At 35.5% G+C, this 24237-nt stretch overlaps 4 protein-coding genes across 4 annotated transcripts; 2 read left to right on the top strand and 2 right to left on the bottom strand.

Annotated features, from left to right (window-relative positions):
* Positions 1–3518: 3518 nt before the first annotated feature.
* Positions 3519–4257, top strand: LOC149394180 (ASI1-immunoprecipitated protein 1-like). The gene has a single exon (XM_089617770.1). It carries the CDS (start codon positions 3538–3540, stop codon positions 3883–3885), a length of 348 nt encoding a protein of 115 aa, XP_089473896.1. The 5' UTR covers positions 3519–3537; the 3' UTR covers positions 3886–4257.
* Positions 4258–8166: 3909 nt separating this feature from the next.
* LOC149394179 (uncharacterized) lies at positions 8167–9866 on the bottom strand. The gene has a single exon (XM_089617768.1). It carries the CDS (start codon positions 9800–9802, stop codon positions 8372–8374), a length of 1431 nt encoding a protein of 476 aa, XP_089473894.1. The 5' UTR covers positions 9803–9866; the 3' UTR covers positions 8167–8371.
* A 6842-nt stretch (positions 9867–16708) lies between these two features.
* Positions 16709–17691, top strand: GUN4 (protein GENOMES UNCOUPLED 4). The gene has a single exon (XM_089616833.1). The coding sequence runs from the start codon at positions 16847–16849 to the stop codon at positions 17621–17623; it is 777 nt and encodes a 258-aa protein (XP_089472959.1). The 5' UTR covers positions 16709–16846; the 3' UTR covers positions 17624–17691.
* Positions 17692–17972: 281 nt separating this feature from the next.
* On the bottom strand, positions 17973–21323 carry LOC149394177 (glycosyltransferase family protein). The gene is made up of 12 exons (XM_089618276.1): positions 21313–21323; positions 20880–20956; positions 20743–20818; positions 20584–20656; positions 20452–20503; positions 20316–20377; positions 20168–20231; positions 19984–20041; positions 19776–19862; positions 19130–19223; positions 18586–18683; positions 17973–18268 (listed from the first exon to the last, which is right to left on the bottom strand). Exons 1-11 carry the CDS (start codon positions 21321–21323, stop codon positions 18591–18593), a joined length of 747 nt encoding a protein of 248 aa, XP_089474402.1. The 3' UTR covers positions 17973–18268; positions 18586–18590.
* Positions 21324–24237: the final 2914 nt, after the last annotated feature.

The following is a 24237-nucleotide window of genomic DNA, read 5'->3' as shown; positions in this document are numbered from 1 at the left end:
AACCCCTATTTATAGTAGTAAAAAGGAGATATTCATGGAATCTTCCAGAATATTTTATTTCCTTTTATTGTGTTCACACTAGAGGATTTAATCTAGGCCCTTGGATCTCAACAAGTGAATCATACTTTTTCTCTCATCCGTCAGATCAATATCTATGAGATATTATTCTTTTATTTAAATAAAGAATAATTTATTTAGTGAGATAATAAAGGAGAATATATTATTCTTCTAAATATTCTCCTAAATATTCTCCTAAATACTTTCCTTTAAATAAGGAGAAAATATAGGACAATATCTTATATTTTTCTCTCTCCTTTATTTAAGCAACTAAAGAGAAAATATTGGTAAATACCAATATTGAAATTTCGAACTTGATGGCACACGGCCAAGGAGATTTGCGCAAACCCTAGTGCCAAATAACCAAATTCGAATTTTCCATGTGTGTAAGGCCCAATTGCTTAAAACCCAATTAATCATTTATTTACTTGGTCCAACAATAAACAAATAATTAATAATTGTTTATTTACTTGATCAAACAATAAATAAACAATTCTATCATAAATATTTATTTAATTCTGCGAATACCCGTTTTTCAGAATTAATGATGTCAATCACAATTACAGCAAGTGAGATTAATAATGATAAACATTATTATACGAAAGTTCTTATCCGCCTTTATCAGAGCCGAATCGGGGACTATGGACCTAGTAATAAGAGCTTAACAAATTCGATGAAAAAGACGAAATAGTCCTTTCTCTTTTGTCCATCGATTCGTCTAATCTTGGTCAAATACTCCACCTTGTAAGCCAAGACTGAAATCTCCTTTATATTAGAATTATATTTACTCATCGTGACGAGTGTCCACTGATATAGTCAGTTCGTGATCAAGATCCTCCAGGTTCAACCCGTATCGAGAGAAGTCAATTTATCCGTTATACTTCTCTTGATACATATCAGCCCTAAGCATTGTTGCTTCCCCAGCGAAAGATTCTTTCGAACGTTACTTACTTCGAAAGTGCTAGCAATCTATCGGTTCTAGAATCAACCCTTAGGTGAGTGAACATTAACCTTCTTTCAGGAAGGCTGGATTCCGTATTTGTAAATCACTTCCCACTCGAATTATGCTCTGAGAAAACTCCCAAGACATAAATTGTGATTAGCATGAATAGCCTTTTAGCGAATGAGTCAAAGAGCTCAGTAACATAACCCAGTGTTCATGATCACTTCAGGATTTAGATCAAGTCTCACTGTGACCATCATAGTGGCCTCGGTTAGTGTGTCGTAACGGTCCTTAAACGACACATCTACACCAAGACCTGTCCAGGTCGTACACTTACCACAAGTGTAGAATGCTCCCACATAGTGATCAGCCTTCACCTATGTGTTCCACATATATGACTTTAGATATAGCTTTCCAGGCGTATATCAGTCATCGACCTCGTTTTAGCTCACCGTCCGAACTCAGGTGCCCAGCACGTGACTCAGTTAGATACGGAGGCTATGGAAGATAGTTGTTATTGATTCTAATTGTTTAGAACTCAACCCGCTAATCATATAATGCTAATAAAGTAATCTTATTATCAAATTTAGTAATCATTTATTCATTATCTTCAAGTGGACAATATTCCCAACATTCTCTTCTAGTGATGGTGTGCATTTAGTCTGCAAGCTTAATAAATCCATTTACGGTTTGAAACAAGCCTCCCGCCAATGGTATTTAAAGTTTCATGATGTCATCACTTCATTCGGCTTTGAAGTGAACGTCATGGATCAATGTATATACCAAAAGGTTAGTGGGAGTAATATATGTTTTCTTGTTTTATATGTGGATGATATTCTGCTAGCGACTAATGATAATAGAATGCTATATGAGGTGAAACAGTTCCTTTCAAAGAACTTTGATATGAAAGATATGGGTGAGGCATCTTATGTTATTGGCATTAAGATCCATAGGGAAAGATCACGAGGCATTTTGGGCTTGTCTCAAGAGACCTATATCAATAAAGTTCTTGAGAGATTTCGGATGAAAGATTGTTCACCAAGTGTAGCACCCATTGTGAATGGTGATAAATTCAGTTTGGACCAATGTCCGAAAAATGTCCTTGAGAGGGAACAAATGAAGAATATTCCATACGCTTCCGCTGTAGGGAGCCTTATGTATGCTCAGGTTTGTACCAGACCTGACATTGCATATGTTGTTGGAGTATTGGGTAGATATCAGAGTAACCCAGGTCTTGACCATTGGAAAGCTGCAAAGAAGGTTATGAGATACCTTCAAGGAACAAAGGACTACATGCTTATGTTCAGACGAACCAATGAATTGGAGGTGGTTGGCTACTCTGACCCTGACTACGCTGGCTGCATGGATTCGAGAAAATCCACTTCAGGATACATTTTTATGCTAGCCGGCGGAGCCGTGTCTTGGAGAAGAAAAAAGCAGACATTGACTGCTACTTCCACTATGGAGGCTGAGTTCGTATCTTATTTTGAAGCTACATCACACGGTGTTTGGTTGAAGAGTTTCATATCTGGGCTTAAAGTTGTCGACTCTATTTCTAGGCCACTAAAGTTGTACTGTGACAATTCAGCTACTGTTTTTATGGCTAAGAACAACAAAAGTGGAAGTCGAAGCAAACACATCGACATTAAGTATCTAGCCATTAGAGAACATGTTAAAGATGATAAAGTGGTCATCCAACACATTAGCACTGATTTGATGATTGCCGATCCTTTAACTAAAGGCATGCCACCAAAGAAATTTAAGGATCATGTTGAAAGCATGAGACTTGGTTCCATGATATAATTTTTATTTTGTACGGTACTTTTATTTCTAATAAACTCTTATTCAGTTTGATATTTCTCATATAGTTGTGCACATTCATTTAATTTAATGAGAAATATCATTTGCATGGACCCAGAGTGAACATATGGTTTATTCACTAAAGAATAAAGGACTATTAAGTTGAGAGATTCGATATATCGTAATACATGGAAGAAAATATTCGCTCATAGAGGACCTTTCGCCATGATTCATATATTTTGTTTCTTGATTCGGGTGGATATTAAATGTATGGACCAAGTGGGAGAATGTTGATTTCTTTCCGTGTTGGCCTATGATTTTTGAGCAATAAGTGCTCCGATTTGCATAAGTCAAACCTTGATTCTTGATTAAGTAAATCTCGGGAAATCAATCTATATATGGTCCATATATTGTTGATTAATATCCACGAATATTTGAGTGAATCAGCAATCAATTCACGTCCATCTACAACCACGATTCAAGGGATTTTGTGATGGGAAAAATTCCTATAAATTAAACATCTTTAGTATTTTGGGTCACTAAGCCTTCTCCTCTATTTAGAAACACAGCACCATCGAGTTTGAGAGAGCCAAGGCATAGAAAACCGAAATACATGTCCAAAACACGCTCCCTGAAGCTTGAGAGTGGTTTTCCCCTTTGCAATGGCCGGAGGTAACATTTATCTTTCGCTTCCGCTTTTAAGTTTCTAACACTCGATCCTCTCCGACTACCCGTTCATGATCTCCGGCATGCCTCGCCCCGTCCGCGCGCACGCCGCCCAGCCGGACATGTTCTCCGACAAGCCTCCGGTCCCCGGCCGCCGCGTGGAGTGCCGGTGGATCGACGCCGGAGAACCGGACTTCGCCGCGGCGAGGTCGCTGAAGAGCCTCGCGTACAAGCACTCATCGGAGACGGTTTTCATGCTGAAACAGCACCAGGCCGAAGAGGCGGCTCTGGCGAAGAGGCAGAGCGAGGCGCTCAAGACGCACTACAAGAAGTACGAGCTCATCAATGGCGTCGTCTACGACAAGACGGCTCACAAGCTGGCTAACCATTACTCGCTCAACCACGGAGATCATCGCTGATTCGCTTCTCTGTCTTTTGCTCTCTATAGATGATCTTTTTTACTGCCATAGGGTTAGTTAATTTAGAAATATAGTACAGGTTTCATGTGGTTGTTTGCGTTGGAAATCGAAGCTGAGATATATCTGTGTGTGTGTGTGTGTTCGTTTCTTACAACTTGATAACAATATCTTGAATCAGATGTGCAGTGACAAAAGGTTCACCGGAGAAGATGATATCGACACTCCATCATTTACCTCCCTAGCTAATTCTCTAATTGTAGTTCTTATAACTTGTCTTTTGCTATCTAGTATTAGTATAGAAATATAAAAGTTCATGTGGTTGTAGCGTTGAAAATGAATTCCTGCAAAATCAACCAAACTGAGATATGCTTGTTGGTTCTTGTGACTTGATAACAATGTGTTGAATCAGATGTGCAGTGACAAAAGCATCACTGGAGAAGATGATATCGACACTCCATCGTCTAATCATTTTCAAAGAGGTATGACTTCAAATAGTTTGATTATGAAAGAAAAAGTCGAAGCAAGATCATATATCAAAGTTGTTGGATGCACAAAATTTGTTATGATAGTTATTTGGTAAAAAGAATAAAATACCGAGCCGAACAGAGAGCCTGATTCAACACCAGATAATGCGTAAATTGTCACTAAAATATATTGTAAAATCGCGAGGGTATGAATGTTGTGTGTATGTCCTTTAATCTCATGTATTTCTCATGTTATGGGTGGTGTTATACTATGTGTGTGTGTGTGTCTCTCTCTCTCTCTCTCTCTCTCTCTCTCTCTCTCTCTCTCTCTCTCTCTCTCTCTCTGTTTTTCAAGAGATCGCAGTCCTTCACGTTTTGCAGTCGTTGGTTAATATCTTTTATGTTCTCAGCATTGTAACTCGCATTAATGCTCTTTAGGTTTGCTGGGCATAGATGGTTGTGAATGTGTTTGGCAATTTAGCTTTAGCCTTGTTGTTAAGTTTGCTGAGCATAACTTATTGTGAGCTTCATCATTTAGTACTTTTTGAAGCTAGGCAATCTTGACGACGAGCTTTATTCTTTTCCCTTTTCGTTAGACTTAAGCTCAATTGTTCAGCTCTGCAAAAAAGGATCGTCCTGCTCGTCATTTGATATAACTTGCCGTTCCTTTCCCATTTTTTGTGTTTTGTTATATTCTCCTGCCTTAACTATTCAAGATTTCAAGGATTTCGTTTTTTTGTTGCCTTTCATATTGTTGAACTTGTAAGCTCCATTGTTGAGAACTGTGGTAAGTGATGACTCTTCGAGTTTGGCTTGAGTTCTCACTATGCATGAAAACATCTCTAAGTACCAAGTTCTCAATTATGAAAGTTCTTGGTTTTACACACGTTGAAATGTTAAACAAATCTTTGCTGGTTGGCGAGGTTTCTCAATTCGGTCACTTTTCTTCAATCGGGTCTAACTCTTAACATTGGATTGTCCAACCGTTCGCTCTGATTTTTGCCTAGATTTATAAATAGGTGTATTTTTTTTTCTTTAGAAGGGATTTCAATTTTAAGCGGATTATTTTCTGTTCCGGGAATCTGAAGAGGGTAAGATTCTTTGGAGTGCAACCACTGCTAAATAGTTCTGCACTGTGCACCCGTTGCTTCGAATTATTTAACATAATTACTGTTTATTCAAATAATATTTCTTGTAAGATAAGTAAATACTCATATTTTATCGAATGGAAACATAAGCTAATCAATCTTCAAAATGTTTATTATTTATCTCCATTTTGACGTAATGTCTCAGTCATCCGCGCATTTTATGTTCACCGTGTAAAAGTTGATATACACTAGAAGTTCATCTTGGAAAACTTTTTTCTTGACTTTATTTTTTATTAAGTCTTACAATGCCAAGGTATATTTGGAAATATTTGTAATATTTTTGTGAAAAGTACAATCATTATTTTAAGTTAATTGATGAGGCAATTTTTATAATTGTCTCAATTTTATTTCAAAATGACCAAGGTTATTCTACAAAATATTCAAACAAGCAAAAAAGTATCTTGACCTATGATGATTTTTTAAATGCGTAGACGTGAGAATTTATTGATGTAACAATCGATCAGCTTTAGGGTTGTTTGTGATAAGGTGTCAAACATATATTGCATTATAGAAAATTGATTATTATCCACGCCTTGATGTGAAAGAAATGGTGGGGTTCACATGTCAAAGTGGGTCGCACTTGTATTAGTGTATCGGCGGTCAGCGCTCGTTTATTATTAGTTTTAAAAGAAAAAATAGATGATTATCACATCATTGATTAGAACGACGTCAACACTAACATTATGACCAGGTAACCTAGTATAAATGTTTGTGTATTCGTAAATCGGGATCTTTGAGTTCGGTGATTTTGCATCTCAATGCCTAAAAAGTCGACATAAATGAATGTGTACATTTAGTTGATAAGTTTGGGACAAAAGCCACAAGGAAAACATAAATAATTTTTTAAATTTTCTTTACGTAATCAACTTTTTTTACTATCAAACCTCCTCGAACAAAATTTGGAGCTCCTTGTACATTACTATAAATAGGCATAGAATATATTATTTAGGCCAAAGCTAAGTTGGGTAAACCACTCACACCCCTCCAAATGAGGAGAAGGGTTCGAGGTTTGCTCAAAAGAAAAAAAAAACCATTAGAGTTAGAACCTAACACATATGATCTTCATTAAACGTTATTAAAGCCCAAAAATACATTACACACTACTAAAACCATTATTTTAACTACGAAATAATAATGAATTAATAAACATAATCAAAGTGGGCTTCCTTCAACAATGTCTGAATGGCATGAATTGACGCTCGCTCTTGCTGCATGGTATTCATGTTTTTTCTTCCTTAATTCACTCCAGCCTTGCCCTCGTGTTTGGTTTTCTCTCTTGTGGTGCTTATGGCCGTTTTGAACTCTTGAATATGGAATTGGCGTTATAAAACTCCGTTGTTTCTTTGCATGTGAGAATATATCATGCTCTCTCTCTCTCTCTCTCTCTCTCTCTCTCTCTCTCTCTCTCTCTCTCTCTCTCTCTCTCTCTCTCTCTCTCTCTCTCTCTCTCTCTCTCGTTGAATATCCTCAATTCTTGCACATAGTTGATGGAAACTTGTTGAACTCTTTTACTCAAGACATGTACGGTGCTCCGGCTGCAATTTTTCTTTCAAATATGCTCAGACTATTGTTTGGACATTTATTGTTGTAGAAGACTCCTCTTCCAGCGTTGTCACCAACTCTTCTTCCACCAACACTTGTTCTTTCACAAGCATTTCATCTTTGACACCAACTTCAATATGATGAAAACGTTCCTTTTTCTTCTGTGCATAGCTTTCCAATATATTTTTTCATCATGATTTTACGGGTCTATTGTCCGTTATTATTTTTCTATAATTAAATTAGAGGTATTTTAGACAATTTAAGGGTTATTTATGTTTAACATATTCTCTATTTTGTAGACAATCTTCCATGGATTAAGTACATTTTTTTTCCTTCCTTCTTGATTTTTAGGATTTACATCTGCCTCCGATCATTTTTGTATTTTCCGTGTTTTTTTTTTTTGGTTGATCATTCTTCTTGAAATGAAAATTGTGTGCATGACTTCTGAATTTTTTTAGTTTGCTCTAGGAATGTCTTAAACAAATTGCATTTATTTTTTATTTTTTTTATGTCAATTATATTTGTGATATTTAATCGAATGTATTTTGTCTTAAACCGGTTGTTGTGAAGTTGCAGTGAACTATGAAACACCTGATTGCAATTTCCAGGTTGTTTGGCTCAACAATATTCTCTTAAACCTAAGTTTCTCTCAATTAAAGTTTTGACATAATTATAAATTAAAAGATAATAACACCATATTGATATAAAAAAAAATCTCCATGACGGGAAAAAAAATCTATCATACAAAATGAAATGAAAATCATTACTATCATGTTTTTATCAATACAAGTACAGTACTATCATCATAGATACATCATCAGTAAATACAAAACTATGTCTTTGAGAACTGAAAACAGCAGAACAAGAAAGTTTTTCCATTGGGAGTTGAAATCGGGTACAAATGAATACTCTCCAACTACAAAAATTCTAAGCTAAGTTACACTTTAAGGTCATCTTGGTGTTCGACGCTACCGAATCCCAACTCAACAGAGATTTAAGATTATTTAACTTCTTCCCATTTACTGTACCATATTAATGACATGAAAATATCTCCATGACGAAAAAAAAAAAAAACTATCATACAAAATGCATGAGTAATGAAATTCATTACTATGATGTTTTTTTTATCAATACAAGCACAGGACTATCCTCAATCATCATAGATTCAAAATCAATAAATATAAAACTATGTCTTTGAGAACTGGGAAAAAAAAGTCCCCAATATTAGTTGAAATTGGGTACAAATGAATCCTACAGAATATGATACTCCAATTATATAAATTCTAAGCTATAAGTAACAAACCGGGTTCATAACCACGGCCTATAGCAGGGTTATTTTACAAGTGCTTTAAGCCTCATTGCATTAATCTTCTTCAAAGAATTCCTCGTTATATAAACAGGTGCTACGCCATCACAGATCATATCCTTCAAAAGCTTGAGAGCAACACCTACCTGTCCCACCCTTACGTAGCCTTCAACGAGAGTGTTGTATGAAAAGATATCTGGCGGAAATGGCATTTCTTCAAAAATCTCCTTTGCGTTCTCCATCTCACCTTGTTGACAAAACCCATTTATTAACGTGTTGAAAGTTATCAAATCTGGCTTCGAACCATGTTGCACCATATCTTCAAACAATTGCTGAGCCTTATCCATCTTCCTATTTCTAGCAAACCCGTCGATAAGAATATTTAGAGTAATGATGTTTGGATAGATATTTCGAGACACCATCTTGTCAATGACCAGCGTTGCTTCTTCCACTCGGCCAGCCTTACACAACGCATCGAGTAGAGAAGTGAATGTGACAACATCAGGCTCGACACCTTTTATTTCCATCAATTCAAACACTAAGATCGCATCCTGGATTTTATCGACTTTACAAAGTGAATCAATCACAACACTGTAAGTATGGACATTCGGCAAAACTCCATCATTGTCCATGTCAGCTAAAAGTTTATGTACTTCTTCCAAGCGGCCAGATTTGCATAATCCATTAATCAAAGAAGTATAGCTAACAACATCGGGCTGAAGACCACGGCTGGTCAGATCCCGAAACAAGCTCAATGCCTCCTCACTCCGTCTTTCTTTACAGAGCCCGTCAATGATTGAATTAAAACCATATAAATCAAGCTTAATCCCTTCAAATTTGACGATTCGCTTAAGAAGACCGATTGCCTTTTGGGTCTCTCCGGCCTTACAAAACCCATTGATGATGGTCCCATATGTCGCCTCGTCGCACAAACCTTTCTGCTCGACCATCTTCTCGAACAAATCCATAGCCTCAGCCATAGAACCTTCCTTACAGAGACCGTCGAGAAGAGTATTCATGGTGAGCGAATCAGGACGAATCCCGCTTTTAATGGCCACGGAGAGAACTGAGAAGCCTGACTTCGCACTGTTTGATCGCCACAAACATTTGGCAACAATGGTCAAAGTACAGACGTTGGGCTGGAAATCAGTTCCACGAAACCTAACGAGGTGTGAGTACATAGAGACCACAGTGGAGAACTGGTTCTTCTTCGACATTGAATCAATCAAATAATTAAAACTCCGAACAGAGGGCATGGGTCTCATATCAGACATGTCATTGAAGAGACGCAGAGCTTCGCCTATAGATAAGTCTCGGGATTTGCATCGATTTTGGACCAATTTTTCAAATTCAACTGTACTTCTAGTAGAAGCATAGCTACAAGAACGAGAATGAGCAAAACAAGAAAAGATTGAAGGATTACCGAAGACTCTTTTGCTCAGCATTTGGAGATTCATCTTCTTTGATCGGATTTTTTTTCTTTTGATTTCGCCTCAGCAAGTCCTCGTCAAACCGCCCTAATTCCTTTTCTACTGTTATTGTTTTCCATTCAATTAAGTCTTTCATGTTATATTAACTTTTACTTTTACTTTTACAATGTGTTATGCTAATCTTTCCAATTTATCATAATGGCAATAATTACTTAGGTAAAATACATCATTTTTTTCAGAATGATAAAGAAGAAACCTTTTGACTCAGTTCCTTTAAAATATGTGAAATTTGTTGTAACTAGACAAGTTTGTCATTTTTATTGGGGGAATAGCCCAAGTTTCATTTTATTAAGTAAATAGCCCATGTTTTCGGCTCAGACCATAACGCCCTTGGTAAATTCGCGAATAGGTTAATTTAATTAACCTACCGGAGTGAGTTAGGTTAATTAATTAACTTATTGGTTGAATACTAATTTAGGTTCTGATTTTTTTGTGAGTAAAGTTAATTTACTAAATGATTGAATTCGGAATTAGGTTAATTAATTGAATCCTTTGAATATCAATTGACTTAAGTTATGATTTTTGTAAATTTTTTGTGAATTTCAAATTATTCACGAATCAGTTAATTAATTAACCTAACTCACTCCAGTAGGTTAATTCAATTAACTTACCGCGAATTTGGGGGTTCTAGGGTTCGTTCCTGGAAATTTCAACGCAGACCACGTGCTCGCCGGAAAAACCAGAAGAAAATGGTGGCGAAGCTTGAGAGTCGCAAGGAACCCCACCGCGCGAGACCGACGCCGGATCTGGAAGATCCCGAGCTCGGCACGCCGAAGAGAACGGGCTCGCCGGATCTGGAAGACCCCGGGCTCGACGCGCCGAAGAGGACAGGCTCGCTGGATCTGGAAGACCCCGGGCTCGACGCGCCGAAAAGGACAAGCTCGTCGGATCTGGAGGCGCGACTTTGGCAATGGTTGAGGAGAGAGAGAGAGAGCGTGTCTGTGTGTTCTGTGTGCTAGAGAGAGAGAGAGAGAGAGAGAGAGAGAGAGAGAGAGTTGTGTGAAAGGGTAATTTAGGTAGTTTACATTAGTTGGGTTATTCCCTTAATTAAATGAAACTTTGGCTATTCTCTTAATATTAATAGGTTGATTTGGCTAGTTAGCAAAATAGCCCTTAAAATATTTGACTAAATTATAATTAATTAATTAAATAAACATGTTATTTGAACGAATATGTGTTCGAATTAGTCAAATTTTTTTATTATTTTTTAAAGATTAGTTCAAGTTTGATTTTATTAGAAAAATAATTAACTAAGTCAAAATAAATTAATTAACTTAACTAGATTAATTAATTTACTTTAGCCTGGAAGACTATTTTTCGAAATAAATTAAATTAACCTAATCAGTCAATTAATTTACTTATGCTTGGTGAACTAGTATTTTAATAAAATAAAACTTTTGCTATTTTTTTAAAAAGAGGTGGGTGACTTTAGTGTCCCTTATTTTATGTGTACGACTTCGATTATAACACGCTCTTTTTCTTATTGAATTTCGATTTCTCTCTGATTTTATATAATCATCAACGTTGGTTTTTATTTCCTCATTTAATTCTTTTCCTTTTTTTTTTGTTATCAAATCCTAATTATTTGATTTATGTTGTTGAAATGAACACGTTATTTTACAGGTTAATTACATGATAAAATTGAATCGTTCTTTCCCGACGGGTTTTTCTTTAAATTCCTATTGTTCTTCAAATATTTACAAGTTTTTTTAGTAAATCAAAATTAACAGAAGAGTAAATTTGATTTACCAGCCGGATAGAGCTTTCTTATTGTTTCATGCAGATATATTCCAGGATTGTGTTTATAAAAAAAAATCTTTGCATGTTCTTTTAGTATATTTTAATATACTTTGACAGCTTTATTCTTATGTTTTTTTAGCTGACATTGAAGATGTTATATACTTAATTTTAGAATATCTTTTTTGGTAAATTAAATTTTATAGATCAATAAATTTAATTAATCTGTTCGTTTTATAATAATTGTGATATATTTCTTTGTAGCACATGTGGATGCGTTAAGTGTATATGACTCTTTTACCTACGAATCATTGAGTGAAACTTTGTTATCAAATAAAGCTTCTTCACTTTAATTTACCATCATAGTTAATTTAAGTAATAATTGTTATCTAATATTTTTTTTAATGCTTTTTCATGTCTAATTTTGAAGCTGAACATGTCAGAATAATTTGTCAAACGAGTCCTCAAATCTAAGTTTGTTTGAAATTATAATAGCAAGTGTCTAGATTGATATACTTGTCACTAACATCAGTTTGTTTGAAAATTTAATGACAAGTGCGTCAGAAACCAACATACTTGTCATTAAATCTTCAAGCAAACTCAGATTTGAAGACAAGTTAGTTAGCAATTTATGTATTTAATGAAAAGTTGTAAGCAATCTATTTTTAAGGACAATGATAATGTCCGTCATAAAAAAAAAAACTCATTTTTCCCTAGGAAGTGATACAGTCTTCTCTCATGTCATAGCAAAGGAGACAATGCTCTTCTCTCATGTTAAGGTGTGGGCCACATCTCGTCTAGTTACTCCATATCTCGTATAAAGGTGTCCGCCACTAATTTCTTTAAAAATAAACATAAAAAACAACAGACTCAAAAGAGGACAAAGGGATTACTCTCAATCGACTTTGCTGTGCTCAATGTTAGTTTTGCTATAATGTCGAAGTGGGGGTCTCAACTCGCCTCCAAAATATTGTGTTTTTAGAGAGAAGTGTAGTCGAATTTGAGTTTTGACACAGTAAATTGTGGTTGAGAGAACTTATCTTTTCCTCATGACTTTGGTTCTTTATTTGTAAAGAATGATAGAGGGGCACACACGCTAAGGAGACAGCATTAATGCAAATAGGTGGCATCAAAGTGGGCGAAGAGATGATGATATGTGACCCGAGGTGAAAAGAGGCACCACAACGTCCGAAGGTGGCGCAAGGCGGAGATGTCCGCCTTGCACCATCAGAGATGTCTCACGATGTTGGGGTCTTAAGGTATTGGCGTCAGGATATCGCTAACGTGGTACTCTTCTTTTTGTATAAATAATATAAATACTAAATATGTTCAAACCGATATTTTGAATGTTATAGAATGCATTGGGAGCGGGTTCAAAATGCATTTAAACCCAATTTACAAGGCTTTATGCTTCGAGGAATCTAATTGTTGTTTTTCTAGCTTTTATACGTGTTTGAAATCCAATTTTTTCTTATGTGCAACCAATATGGGACCTTTTAGGACTTTTGCAAAACTAGTGATAGCATTGCTATAATATTTTAAAAATTATTCAATTATTTTTTTATGTACGTAAGTTTATAGGAGTTTTTCTTATATATTGTTTTTAGTACGTATATACGTTTGTTGTTTTTCTTCTTCTTTATTTTTTTGTTGTACGGTTTTTTTATTTCTCGATTTTTTTATTATTCTTCATTTCTTATACTTATTTATTTTACTTCGTTTCTATCGTAAAAATTTCTTTCTATATTATAATATATATGTATGACAATGCCTATTTATATAAGTATACATGTATGCGAATTGAATATATATATATATATATATATATATATATATATATATATATATATTCTTATACATGTATATATACACATAACTAATTCTAATTTTAATTTGAAATCATTTTTAAAACATATCATTAATTATATGTAAATAATATAAAAATGATATTCGAGTTTATATTAAGCGTTGGTAGCATTTGAATATTATTTTATGATTTATAATGTGTATTTTGAGTTTATTTGTTGTATTGAATACGTAACCTTTTGGAAGTATTTACCTTTTGGATTTGAAAACAAATATATATTTTGAATATTTTCAATCATATATTGTTATAAGACATATTTATCGATAAGCGATATATCATCGGTACAATTAAACGGGGCTAAAAGGAAGGAACACAAGTTCTCTTCTCCTTTGGTAGAGAATTCCCTAAAATAAGGGAAGGGAATTCTCTACTAAAAGGGAAGAGAAATTCTCTTCCCTTAAAGTTAATGGTATTTTATTTGTAGTGTTTTTAATTGAAGTACTAAAAAGAAAAGACATTTTTATGTGTGTGTAATTATTTCATGACTAAATGTGTTGTTCTATTTAATTGTATGTAAATATTTTTTTAAGGGAAACGTGGTGTTTTTATTAATAACTCTCGCTTATGGCGGAGGAAAACCGTGGTTACACAAGATATTACAAAGCAAAAAAAAATGGAAAGCAAAATTAAAAGGAAATTACAAATAAAATACTAAGGGTTGGTAAGGTTTATGTTTGAGAATCGAATATCAAAATCATCAATGATTTCAATTACGCGAAATGTCTCTTGTGCTCGCCGGCTATGTAGAATCCAATCTTTGCCCACCGTTAAAGCCTCGACCATCTCGGGTGATAAACTACAACGCCTATCATCAATAATACGCCCCGAACTACTAAATGCGGATTCAGAGGAAACGGTTGAAACAGAAATCGTCAGAATATCACAAGCCATACTTGCTAAAATGGGAAGCATGCCTTCGTGTTGCTTCCACCAATCCAAGAGGTCAAGTTTGGTGTTCGAGTACTCAATGTGAAGATGAGTAGTGTATCTTGATATTTCGTCGTATATCGGTCGAGATGGTTGTGGAGATCCTCTCCCTCCTCTCCCTTTGGAGACGATTGTGGAGATCCATCAACTCCACGAAAGTGTCGGTGAACAGACAAGAACATATACTCTTCTTCTTGCCTTGCATTTCGTGATGGGTTAGGTTCGGGGGGCGGTGCAACTCGTTCTTGATAGACCCTTAAAAGATCATAAAAACCCTCCACGATCCTATTGTGATCATGTGTAATATAATCTTCCCCGATGAACATATCTTGTAAAAAATTTAAAAACATTTTAAAACCATCCATTTTGAAATACGAGGGTCTAAAATACAAGCATACCCATACAAGTAAGGAATTTTGCCTTTACCCCAATATTTTAAAAATTTGTCTCTCATAGAGGAAATACAATCTTGAAAATTTACGTAGTCCATATTGGTTTTAAAATGTTGAACAATTGCACAAAGACTATGAATTGCTAAATGAGAAGTAGGTTTATAAACAGTAGATAAACAACAAATTTGGTCATAAAAAAGTTTGAGAAAAGTAACAAAAACTTTAGCCATGTTAATATCTTCCTCGCTTAGTGCACCTTCACTCAAACTTGAATTGTAAAAAGCTACAATAACCTCATAATAACCCTCGGATAAGAAATTTGTTAACATCAAGTATGTGGAGTTCCAACGAATTTTATTGTCTACATGAAAGGTTCTTTCATGTAGTCCATGAAGTAAAAATCTCCTCTTAAGTTCGTCTACCCTAGGGGTTGAACTATTGATCCAACTTATAGCATGTCTAATTCTCTTAATCCTAGAATGAAAAGCTCGTGCCCCACTTTGAACTACAAGGTTAATGATGTGTGTAGCACATCGTTGGTGCATAAGGTTTTCCTCTCAAAGTATTTTGGTTTGTAATCCTCTAATCATGGAATCATTGCTAGTGGCATTATCTAGGGTCACAGAAATAATTCTAGCACTAAGTTCCCACTCTTGAATAACACCTAATATATTCTCTAATATGTTATTCGCGTTGTGCTTTCCTTCTATTCTCCTAAAGGCTATAATCCTTTTGTTAAGGTTCCATTGTTCGTCTATGTCATGAACCACCACACTCATAAAATCCATCATAGATTTACCCGTTCATATATCAGAGGTCAAGGCTACACTAAATGTTCTAGAAGATAAAATGGCTTTCATTTTTTCATTTTCTTCCAAAAAATATTTGAGTACGTCACGCCTCAATGTTGATCTAGAAATAATTTGAATACCAGGTACCAAATAACTAACATATTTAATAAAACCTTCATCATCAACATGACTAAACGATTGGTTCGTGAAAATGATGTACTCAACTAAATGTGTCATATGTTCTAAGGGATCGTGAATACTTACATTACTTGAAGAACCGATCGAGGAGCACTTCTTGTAGTGGTGTTTTAGACAAGAATTGTGGGAGGTGTGTTTTGGGGTAGAGGAGGTGGATGATGGGATCGGGACGAGTTAGACGATTTACGGGACATTGAAGTGTATAATTAAATTAGTACTATATGATAAAATTTATAACTATGATAAATGATTTTTGAGAGAGATGTAGAAGAATGAGAGAATTTGAGAGTGTTTTGTGAAAAAAGATTGGAGATACATGGGTGTATTTATATAGAGAAAGAAATGATGGGGTTAAAAATGAATTTTTTTAAATTTTTTGGAGTTCCAACGGATATAAAACGGTAATATTTGGACTGTAACGGTCAAAAAATCTGAGCCATTGGATCTCCAACGATCATAAATCCAATGGCTCAGATTTAAAAAAAAAAAAAAAAAAAAGCCTACGGATTTTAGAGAAGAAGAGGGAGAAGATAATGGTTTTTGGGGTTTTCTTCTCTTGTCTTTAATACAAAGAGAAGAGAATTCTCTTAAATTTCTATTCCCCGTGACCACACGTTTAGGTACAATCAGTAATCCGATATTAAAATTATTATGAGATAAATCATAATTTCGATATAATATCGATATTTTAATTATTATGTTGGACTATCCGGAGAACTTTTTATCGACATAGTCATTAACTAAGTTTAATAATTATAATCACAAGAGTAGTCACCCAAGTAAGTAACTACTCAACTTCAAGACAACCCCAATCGGTCAATCAATCGATTCAATCCTGATCACAAAATGTGTGTATGTGTGCGCGTGTGTGTGAGAGAGAGAGAGAATCTGGAGGCAACCAATAAGAAGTCAGGATTACGTAGCGCAAATGCAAAGTAGATCAAGTGTAGTGGTGTAGCCTAGTATCTGTATTATCTCCATTCTTATCTCTTCTTTGTCTCCTCTCCTCACAAATCATCTTTCCTTTTCTGTATCTCTGTCCTCGCGCGCGTAAGACACGACTAACATCAAATCTTCTCTCTCTCTCTCTAAAAAAAAAATGGCCGCAACAACAAACACTCTGAGCTCCACACACTCCCAACCCCTCCAAGCCCTCCGCCAAGACACCGCCGCCTCGGGAGCTCCGCCGCCGGCCTCCCTGAGCTTCCCCCGACCCGCCGCCCGGCCCGCATTGACGTGGGCCCCCAAAAACAGGCCCAACGCCGTGGCGAGGGGCGACACGTGGTCCCCGACGTCATCGGAGGAAACGTCGGAAGCGTCGTTGTCGTCGCTGGAGGCGCTGAGGGGACACGTGGAGGCAGGGGAGTGGAGGGAGGCGGACGAGGAGACGCGGAGGCTATTGATAGAGCTGGCCGGAGAAGGAGCGCAGAGGCGAGGGTACGTGTTCTTCTCGGAGGTTCAGTACATCCCCGCGGAGGAGCTAAAAGCCATAGACGAGCTTTGGGTCGAGAAAAGCGGTGGTCGGTTCGGGTACAGCGTTCAGAGGAAGATATTTCGCGAGAAGGCCAAGAGCGACTTCACCAACTTCTTCATCAAAGTGGGTTGGATGAAGAAGCTCGAGTCCTCCGAGGTCGAGCACTATAATTACAGGGCTTTTCCCAACGAGTTCGTCTGGGAAATCTCCGACGAAACCCCGTTCGGACATCTTCCGCTCACCAACGCGCTACGTGGCACTCAGCTACTGGCTGCCATCTTCTCCCACCCGGCCTTTGACCAACCCACCACCGTTGACCTTGACCAGACATCGTCCCAAAGTAGCACCACCAACACCTCTACAACGCCCAAATCGCCCTTCAACACCACCTACACATTTTGATTATTTTCTCTCTCTCTCTCTCTGTCTCTATTTAAAAAAGAAAAAGGAAAAAAAAAAAAAAACCCCATCTTTGGTCTTGTTCTGTCTTTACCTGTGCTGATGTGTGTACATGACTTGGATTCGCTTTTCTTTATTTTTCCCTTTATATATATATAATTTCAGTGCCTTTTTTTTCTGGCTGATTAATGTGTCACTCTTATTTCGCCTTGACTGCATCACCATTTGGGATGGATTAGGAGGAATTATCCGAAGAAGAAGAAGAATATTGCTTAACAGTAGCGTTTGTTGTACTTGTGATTGTATACAGTTGTTAAATTTTAAAATAAATTTGAGGAAAAAAGAAAAAGAAAAAGGTTTGCTTGTCTCAAACGAATGGAATTTGTTGCAGTCGTAAAATAACAGTATAGTCCTTCGAAATGTGACCTTCAATATTGAGAGCTTGTATATTTCGTTTATTGATAATCAACCCATCAATGTCCATACATATCGCAGCTATAATTAGTTTAACGCCAGGCCATCAGAATTACTTCCAAAGAATATTTGCTATGTACTGTTGCCCTTTGAGAATTACTTCCTTTCTGAGTAAGGAATCAGATAAGTGCTACACCAACAGAACAGAAAGCCATCAACCTACCTTTTGAATTACTGTCACAACATAGATCACATAAACCATTAGATGATTAATCCCAAACACTAATTGCTGTGGCATATACCCACAAGGAACTACGAATTTCAAACGTAGAGTTTCTGATTTCTAAGCCAGCATTGCGTAGATATACTCCACAAGTTTCTGAATTCTTTCCACATTTATAAAAGAATAAAAAATAAAATGTGTAATGCTAGCCGAATTGGACATGACTGACTTGAAAACAAACTACAAAATAGCAGAGGTGTGAAAAAAGGACAATGCTGTAACTCTAAATGAGTACATAAATAAGGAAAAGTAGAGCTCAGTATGTCACCTTTCTTAGGCACAAGGGCATAATCTTCTGGTATGTTGATGGTAACCATCACAAGAAAGCATCGACTGTGTTCGGGTATACAAACATGCTCCCGGATTCTGATGGTCATAAAGATGGCAGAGAAATACAAAACATTAGCAGAAACAGAGCTTATACAATTTCTATTAAGTTCAATGATTTTTAACAGTTATGAATTCCTGTCATTCACCGTCTATTTGTCTTTTTATCTATCCCGTATTTGTATATTGCTCGCCACAAGTGTTTTATTAAGAAGTATATATCTTGTGTATCCCAGGTTGCTGAGAAAACGATAATACTAATAATTGATTTAGAAAATGGCCTCAGCAACAAAAGAAAAGAAAAAACCATTGGCATTTTTGTGTCCGGGGACTCCAATACAAACAAATGATTCAAACATACAATCATGATGATCGATCAGATTCAAAGAAGCTCATCTATAAAGCCAAGTTGACATATGTACGTATTTGGAAAGCATCTCATAAGCATGAAAATTCAACAGGAAAATAATTTATAAATAAAATACCAAATTTCTTGGAGCATTGTCCACAACTTCTGCAGGTTGGTCTGCTCCGATACTTTCCAAACACGCTCCTTTGCATCTCATGTATTTCTGCATACTGTTCAGGAAAGTAGTTGCAGAACATTGTATTCCATATCATTATAAATCACATTGCTATATCATCTTGATTCATGTAAGTGCCATGAAATCTTCTACGCGAGAAGATATAAAACGGCCTTTATGAATCAAAAGAATCCTTATATTTCCTAGGGTATCGAATTCTAATGGTTGTGTTTGGCATACCTTTGCTTTAAAAAAAAAAAAAAAACGCTTTTAGATTCTGCTTTAAAAAAAAACTGTTTTTACCAAAAGCTACGAAAATCTAGCTTTTCCATTTTCTTCTACATTTTGCAAAAGCACTGTTCAACTTTTACTAAATGCTATTTTTACCAAACACTTGAAAACGGTTGGGCTTTTAGAAAAAGCTAAAAGCAATCTTAATAAGCTAAGTCACAGCCATTATATCTGAAATCCTACTTTAGCTAAAGCCTGAAAGAAAAAAAATCCTCTAAGGGTGTACATGTACCGTAAAAAAAGAAGATACATATGAGATATATTAAAAAAAACAAAAAAAACAAAATTTAAAGACAAGTCTTGATAACAAACTTACATTTCACACTGATTGAGCACCGATAACTTATTTGGGACACACGATTGTCCATTTAACTTGCACGCAGAATCACACGACTCTCCTTGCCTATCAAAACAAAATAACAGAAAAATATAAATTTATTGAGAAAGAATACGACAATAAACTCAGCTTCCACCGGTCTACTTCAATCAAGAACAACAAAATAAACGCAGCCTGTATTTCTCACCTTCCAACAATAACATTAATGCCATCAAGCCTGGCTCCTGGTTGTGTAGAATTCGCCTCTGTCATTGCAAACACAAAGCGTGAGAAATTACATACACTACAGCTCTATCTAAAAAAATTCACTTCTTGAATGCAATTTGTAATATCACTCTATGAATATTGCTTCTTAGAAATCTGATTCTGACCTTGAGACTTTGATGGCAAAGAAAAGCAGTGATGAAAATCGCTGAGGTAAGCATTTTCATGAACCTGAAACATCAAACTCGGTTACGAGATTAAGCACGTTAAAGAGACTGATTATGTAAAGAAAGAGAACGTAAGATCGTGACTGACAACACTATCGGAGTTATGGCGGCACCTCCCGGAGCAGAACTCGAAAACGCTCGAATACGTCGCTGTCATCATCATTCAAAGAAAAGCGCAAAATAAGAGCCGAAACAAACAACTTATAGTCGGAAACCCAAATTACCGGCTGTAGCGGGTTTCGCGATCTTTAGATTCATGATTTCCTGGCTCGAGGTCTACACAGCCAAAAAAAAAAAAAAAATTATACGATCGAGTTGAGAATCTTTTGCTCAAATCGAAGAACAGAGAAGAGAACCTTAGATGGATGTAAGCAACAAGAAACGCAGTACTCGTATGAATCGCAACACTGCGAGGTATGGTCACATCCACTGCAACAAATCAACAACTGTGCGTGTTCGAATCAATTTAATTGCAGACTGAGAATCGCTAAAGAGAGATGATCGAAATCACTCACCGGCAAGAGAATTGAAGTCCGGACTGAGGACAGCATCGAGAGCTTGAGTCCAGGGAAAGAGAATGGCATACATAGCCTGAGAGAATCGATGAGTTATGTACGAACGAAAGGGACAAAGAAAGGATTCACCGACTCACCATTATCGTCGGAGATCAAGTGCCTTCCCTGAACTGTGTTCCTGCAAATGCGATTCTGTTGGAACCCAATGTGCTTCCTGTGATCCGATTCGAATAGTCATTAAAAAAATTTAGTTAATAATTAAAATAAAAACAAAGATAAGAAACAAAATACTCGCCTCACCGCCGAGCCTCTCTTACAAAGCGTTAGTATGAGAAAACAACACCACCAACACCTCATAACTTGTCCTTTTCGCATTCTCATACTCCCAAGTCCCAACCAAAATATTTCTCCTATCTCCTCTTCTCTTTCCCTATCTCCTCATAACTTTGATTTTTCTTTGCTATTTGCCTAGTTGGGTTGATTTGCCTATTTTGTTATTAAAAAAAAAAAAGGGGTTAAGTACCCAATTTATAATATTAATTTCCTGTTTTTATCCCCTAAAATGATTGCCTTTGCCCCATTTTTCAATTTTTAACCTTAAACCTACAAACTTACATTGATATGTCGTTTGACTTTTGTATCAAATTATTCTCAACCTATGTCTCGACTTTTTTTTGCCCTTTGCCACTGGTGGAGTTAAAGAATTTCAATAAGAGGGGCAAATTTAAAAAAAAAAGGGAAAATAACAAATTTATACCATGTGTTTTAGTGAAATGTCGAGTTTAACCTTTGGTTTTCAAAAATGTCAAGTTTATACCATCTGTTTAACTAAAATGACGAAATTATACCCTCTGTAACTAAAATGACGAAATTATACCCTTAAATGAATAACAGCGTCACAAATTTCCCTTTCATTGATATTAACTCTTATATAAGAAAAACCGAATCAAATCTAAATCAGTACCCTAACTTTCAAATTCTCAATTTTGAAATAAAAATAGCCTTAAATTGAAATTAAATAATAAAACTCATACCTCCTAAGAAATGACTTCATTCTGTGTTAGAATTATAACTCTAAATCCTGGATTCTCTGTTCGAATATGCGATTTTGATGACTATCAACTATCGATGTTTACCCCTTTGCCTCTTTCTGTGTTCTTCACGATTAAGAGACTGTTGTTTATTTTTTAGTTTTTAAATAAATTACATATATGGCGCGAATGAATAAAGATAATTGGTGTTTATATATAAATATTATAGTCAACGTCAATGAAAAGTCAATAAAAAGAATATTTGTGACACTGTTGTTTATTTCAGGGTATAATTTCGTCATTTTAGTTAAACAGAGGGTATGAACTCGACATTTTTGAAAACCGAGGGTTAAACTCGACATTTCACTAAAACACAGGGTATAAATGTGTTATTTTCCCAAAAAAAATTCAGAAAAAGACAAATTTAAAAAAATTATATAAATTTAGACAAACTTAAAAAAAATTTATAAAAACTTTAAAGTAAAAGTTATAATTTTCAAAAGTTGATGAGACATTGGATCCCCTAGACTCAAGGAAGCTCAACTTTTGGCCTTTGCCCCAATATTATAATTTGGAATGTTGATTAGTAAATAATCAATATCTCAATAGATAAGAAAACAATATGAAAAATGATAAATTCATAGCTTATTTGATCATAAAGTCAACTGTGATTATAAGATTATAATGTCAAATACAACTCGCCCATAAACCTCTGACGACTCGTTGACGAGACAATCATGCAAATGTCAATTGCACACGATTTGTCCCCTCTTCATCGTTGGGTGATGACCATATGTATCCATGAATCGACGTCCAATCAACGGAAGAGGCTAGATAGTGGGCTGGCAGAGCATCCCCCGTGGATCGTCTAAGAGGAAGAAGCTGTCTTAATGATAATGGTCAAAGAAAGACGACTATCGGGAGCTCCCAACTCATCAACAACATCGACACCCTTGGAGAGAACTACGAGCCATGAGCCCTTTTCATGCAACAATGAACCAAAAAATAAACTCTCGTGCATCCGATCTGATTGTCGACAGAGGCATTGCGACAAGCGGTCAAAGATAAAAATGACTATGATAATAAGAAGATTATAGTTTTTTCATAAGTACTCAGTCATAGTCAACTGCCAAGGAAGATCTAACTCACTTACTTGAGGGGGGATTTGAATCTACTTCGACCTTATAAAGATTGAACTTTCTAAACTACGACATGGAAAACAGCTCTGAAAACTTCTCCATCATCCCTACTATCGCACGATCGAGAGTATAAGCTAAAAAATGGACGAAAGTGATCCTACTTCACTACTATTACCAATAAAAGGCGTTCACCAAAAAAGTATGGAAGTCTCGTTCCTTCCAAAATCCGAGATGTCAAAACATGGTACCTACAACAAAATAAAAAAAAATTGTTGTGATTATATCGACCATATTCGCACTAACACGATATTGCGAAAACATTCCAGAGACGAATCAAAGTAGCACTCTTTCCATGATAAATTAAGGAAGAAAGAACTACGCAAATTAAAGTTCAAGAACCAAATGGAAAAGAGAAATTTCATAATGTAGATATCTCAAATAGCGAAATATCAAAGATAAACCTCTTAATTGTAAAATATCTAAAAATTGAATTTGAAAAAAAAAAATTGGATAAATATGCCCTTTCAAAACTTTTGAAATAATTTTTCGATAGAATTTTTAGAAATATTAAGATGAGTTACGATGAAAAAAAGAATTACGATAAGATACGATGAATTATGATAAAATTTGCTCCGAAGAACATTTCTTGATATTTTGCAATTAAGTACAATACTTCTATTTCTGGATATTTTGTAATTAAGAAATCAATTCTTGATATATATTTTTTTCTATAATAAGTCTACTTTATAAAATTTCTCATGGAAAAAGCACAATACTTTTATGGGAAAAAAGTAATAATTAACTATATTATATTATTGGGCAGTGTAGCAAAATAGCCAAAATGAAACTATGAATTTTGTTTTTAGCCTATGTTTCACAATTTTTAGGGAAATAGCCAACAGGTTTACGTGGCAATAATTAAGGTATGATTTACCCTTATTTATTAACAAATTCGTAATTTTCTCTTTCCTACTTTTTTTCTGCATTTTTTTTACATAAAAACTTCAAAAAACCATATCTATCTCATATGAACTCGAAATTAAGTGATTCCAAATCCTACGGATTCGTGACGCCGAGATCTTCAAAAATAGATCCATTGTGTTTGATGAAAAATCATGTTTAATACCATAGATGTAGAAAAATCACGTTACTACCTTAAACATGGAAATAACTGGAAATTTTTGAAATTATCAAAAAAATTAATGGAAACGTAACTATGATGCATTAAACATAATTTTTCATCAAACACAATGGGTCTACTTTTGAAGATCTCGACGCCACGAATTTGTAGGATCTGAAATCACTCAATTTCGAGTTCGTATGAG

Source organism: Urtica dioica, chromosome 6 (assembly GCF_054948205.1).
Source record: "Urtica dioica subsp. dioica isolate 48M chromosome 6, U.dioica_male_clone48M_v1_H2, whole genome shotgun sequence".
In the NCBI taxonomy this organism is placed as follows: domain Eukaryota; kingdom Viridiplantae; phylum Streptophyta; class Magnoliopsida; order Rosales; family Urticaceae; genus Urtica; species Urtica dioica.
The sequence above is the reverse complement of the archived record's forward strand: the minus strand, read 5'-3'. Positions and strand labels throughout refer to the sequence as shown.

What these genes read in the sequence shown, in the direction of transcription:
- LOC149394180 (XM_089617770.1), top strand. Translation starts at nt 3,538, where the DNA reads ATGATCTCCGGCATGCCTCGCCCCGTCCGCGCGCACGCCGCCCAGCCG.
- LOC149394179 (XM_089617768.1), bottom strand. Translation starts at nt 9,802, where the DNA reads ATGAATCTCCAAATGCTGAGCAAAAGAGTCTTCGGTAATCCTTCAATC.
- GUN4 (XM_089616833.1), top strand. Translation starts at nt 16,847, where the DNA reads ATGGCCGCAACAACAAACACTCTGAGCTCCACACACTCCCAACCCCTC.
- LOC149394177 (XM_089618276.1), bottom strand. An exon ending in CTTGATCTCCGACGATAATG is followed by an intron (nt 20,819 to 20,879) that starts GTGAGTCGGTGA and finishes CGATTCTCTCAG; the next exon opens with GCTATGTATGCCATTCTCTT. An exon ending in GTGCTCAATCAGTGTGAAAT is followed by an intron (nt 19,224 to 19,775) that starts GTAAGTTTGTTA and finishes TTTCCTGAACAG; the next exon opens with TATGCAGAAATACATGAGAT.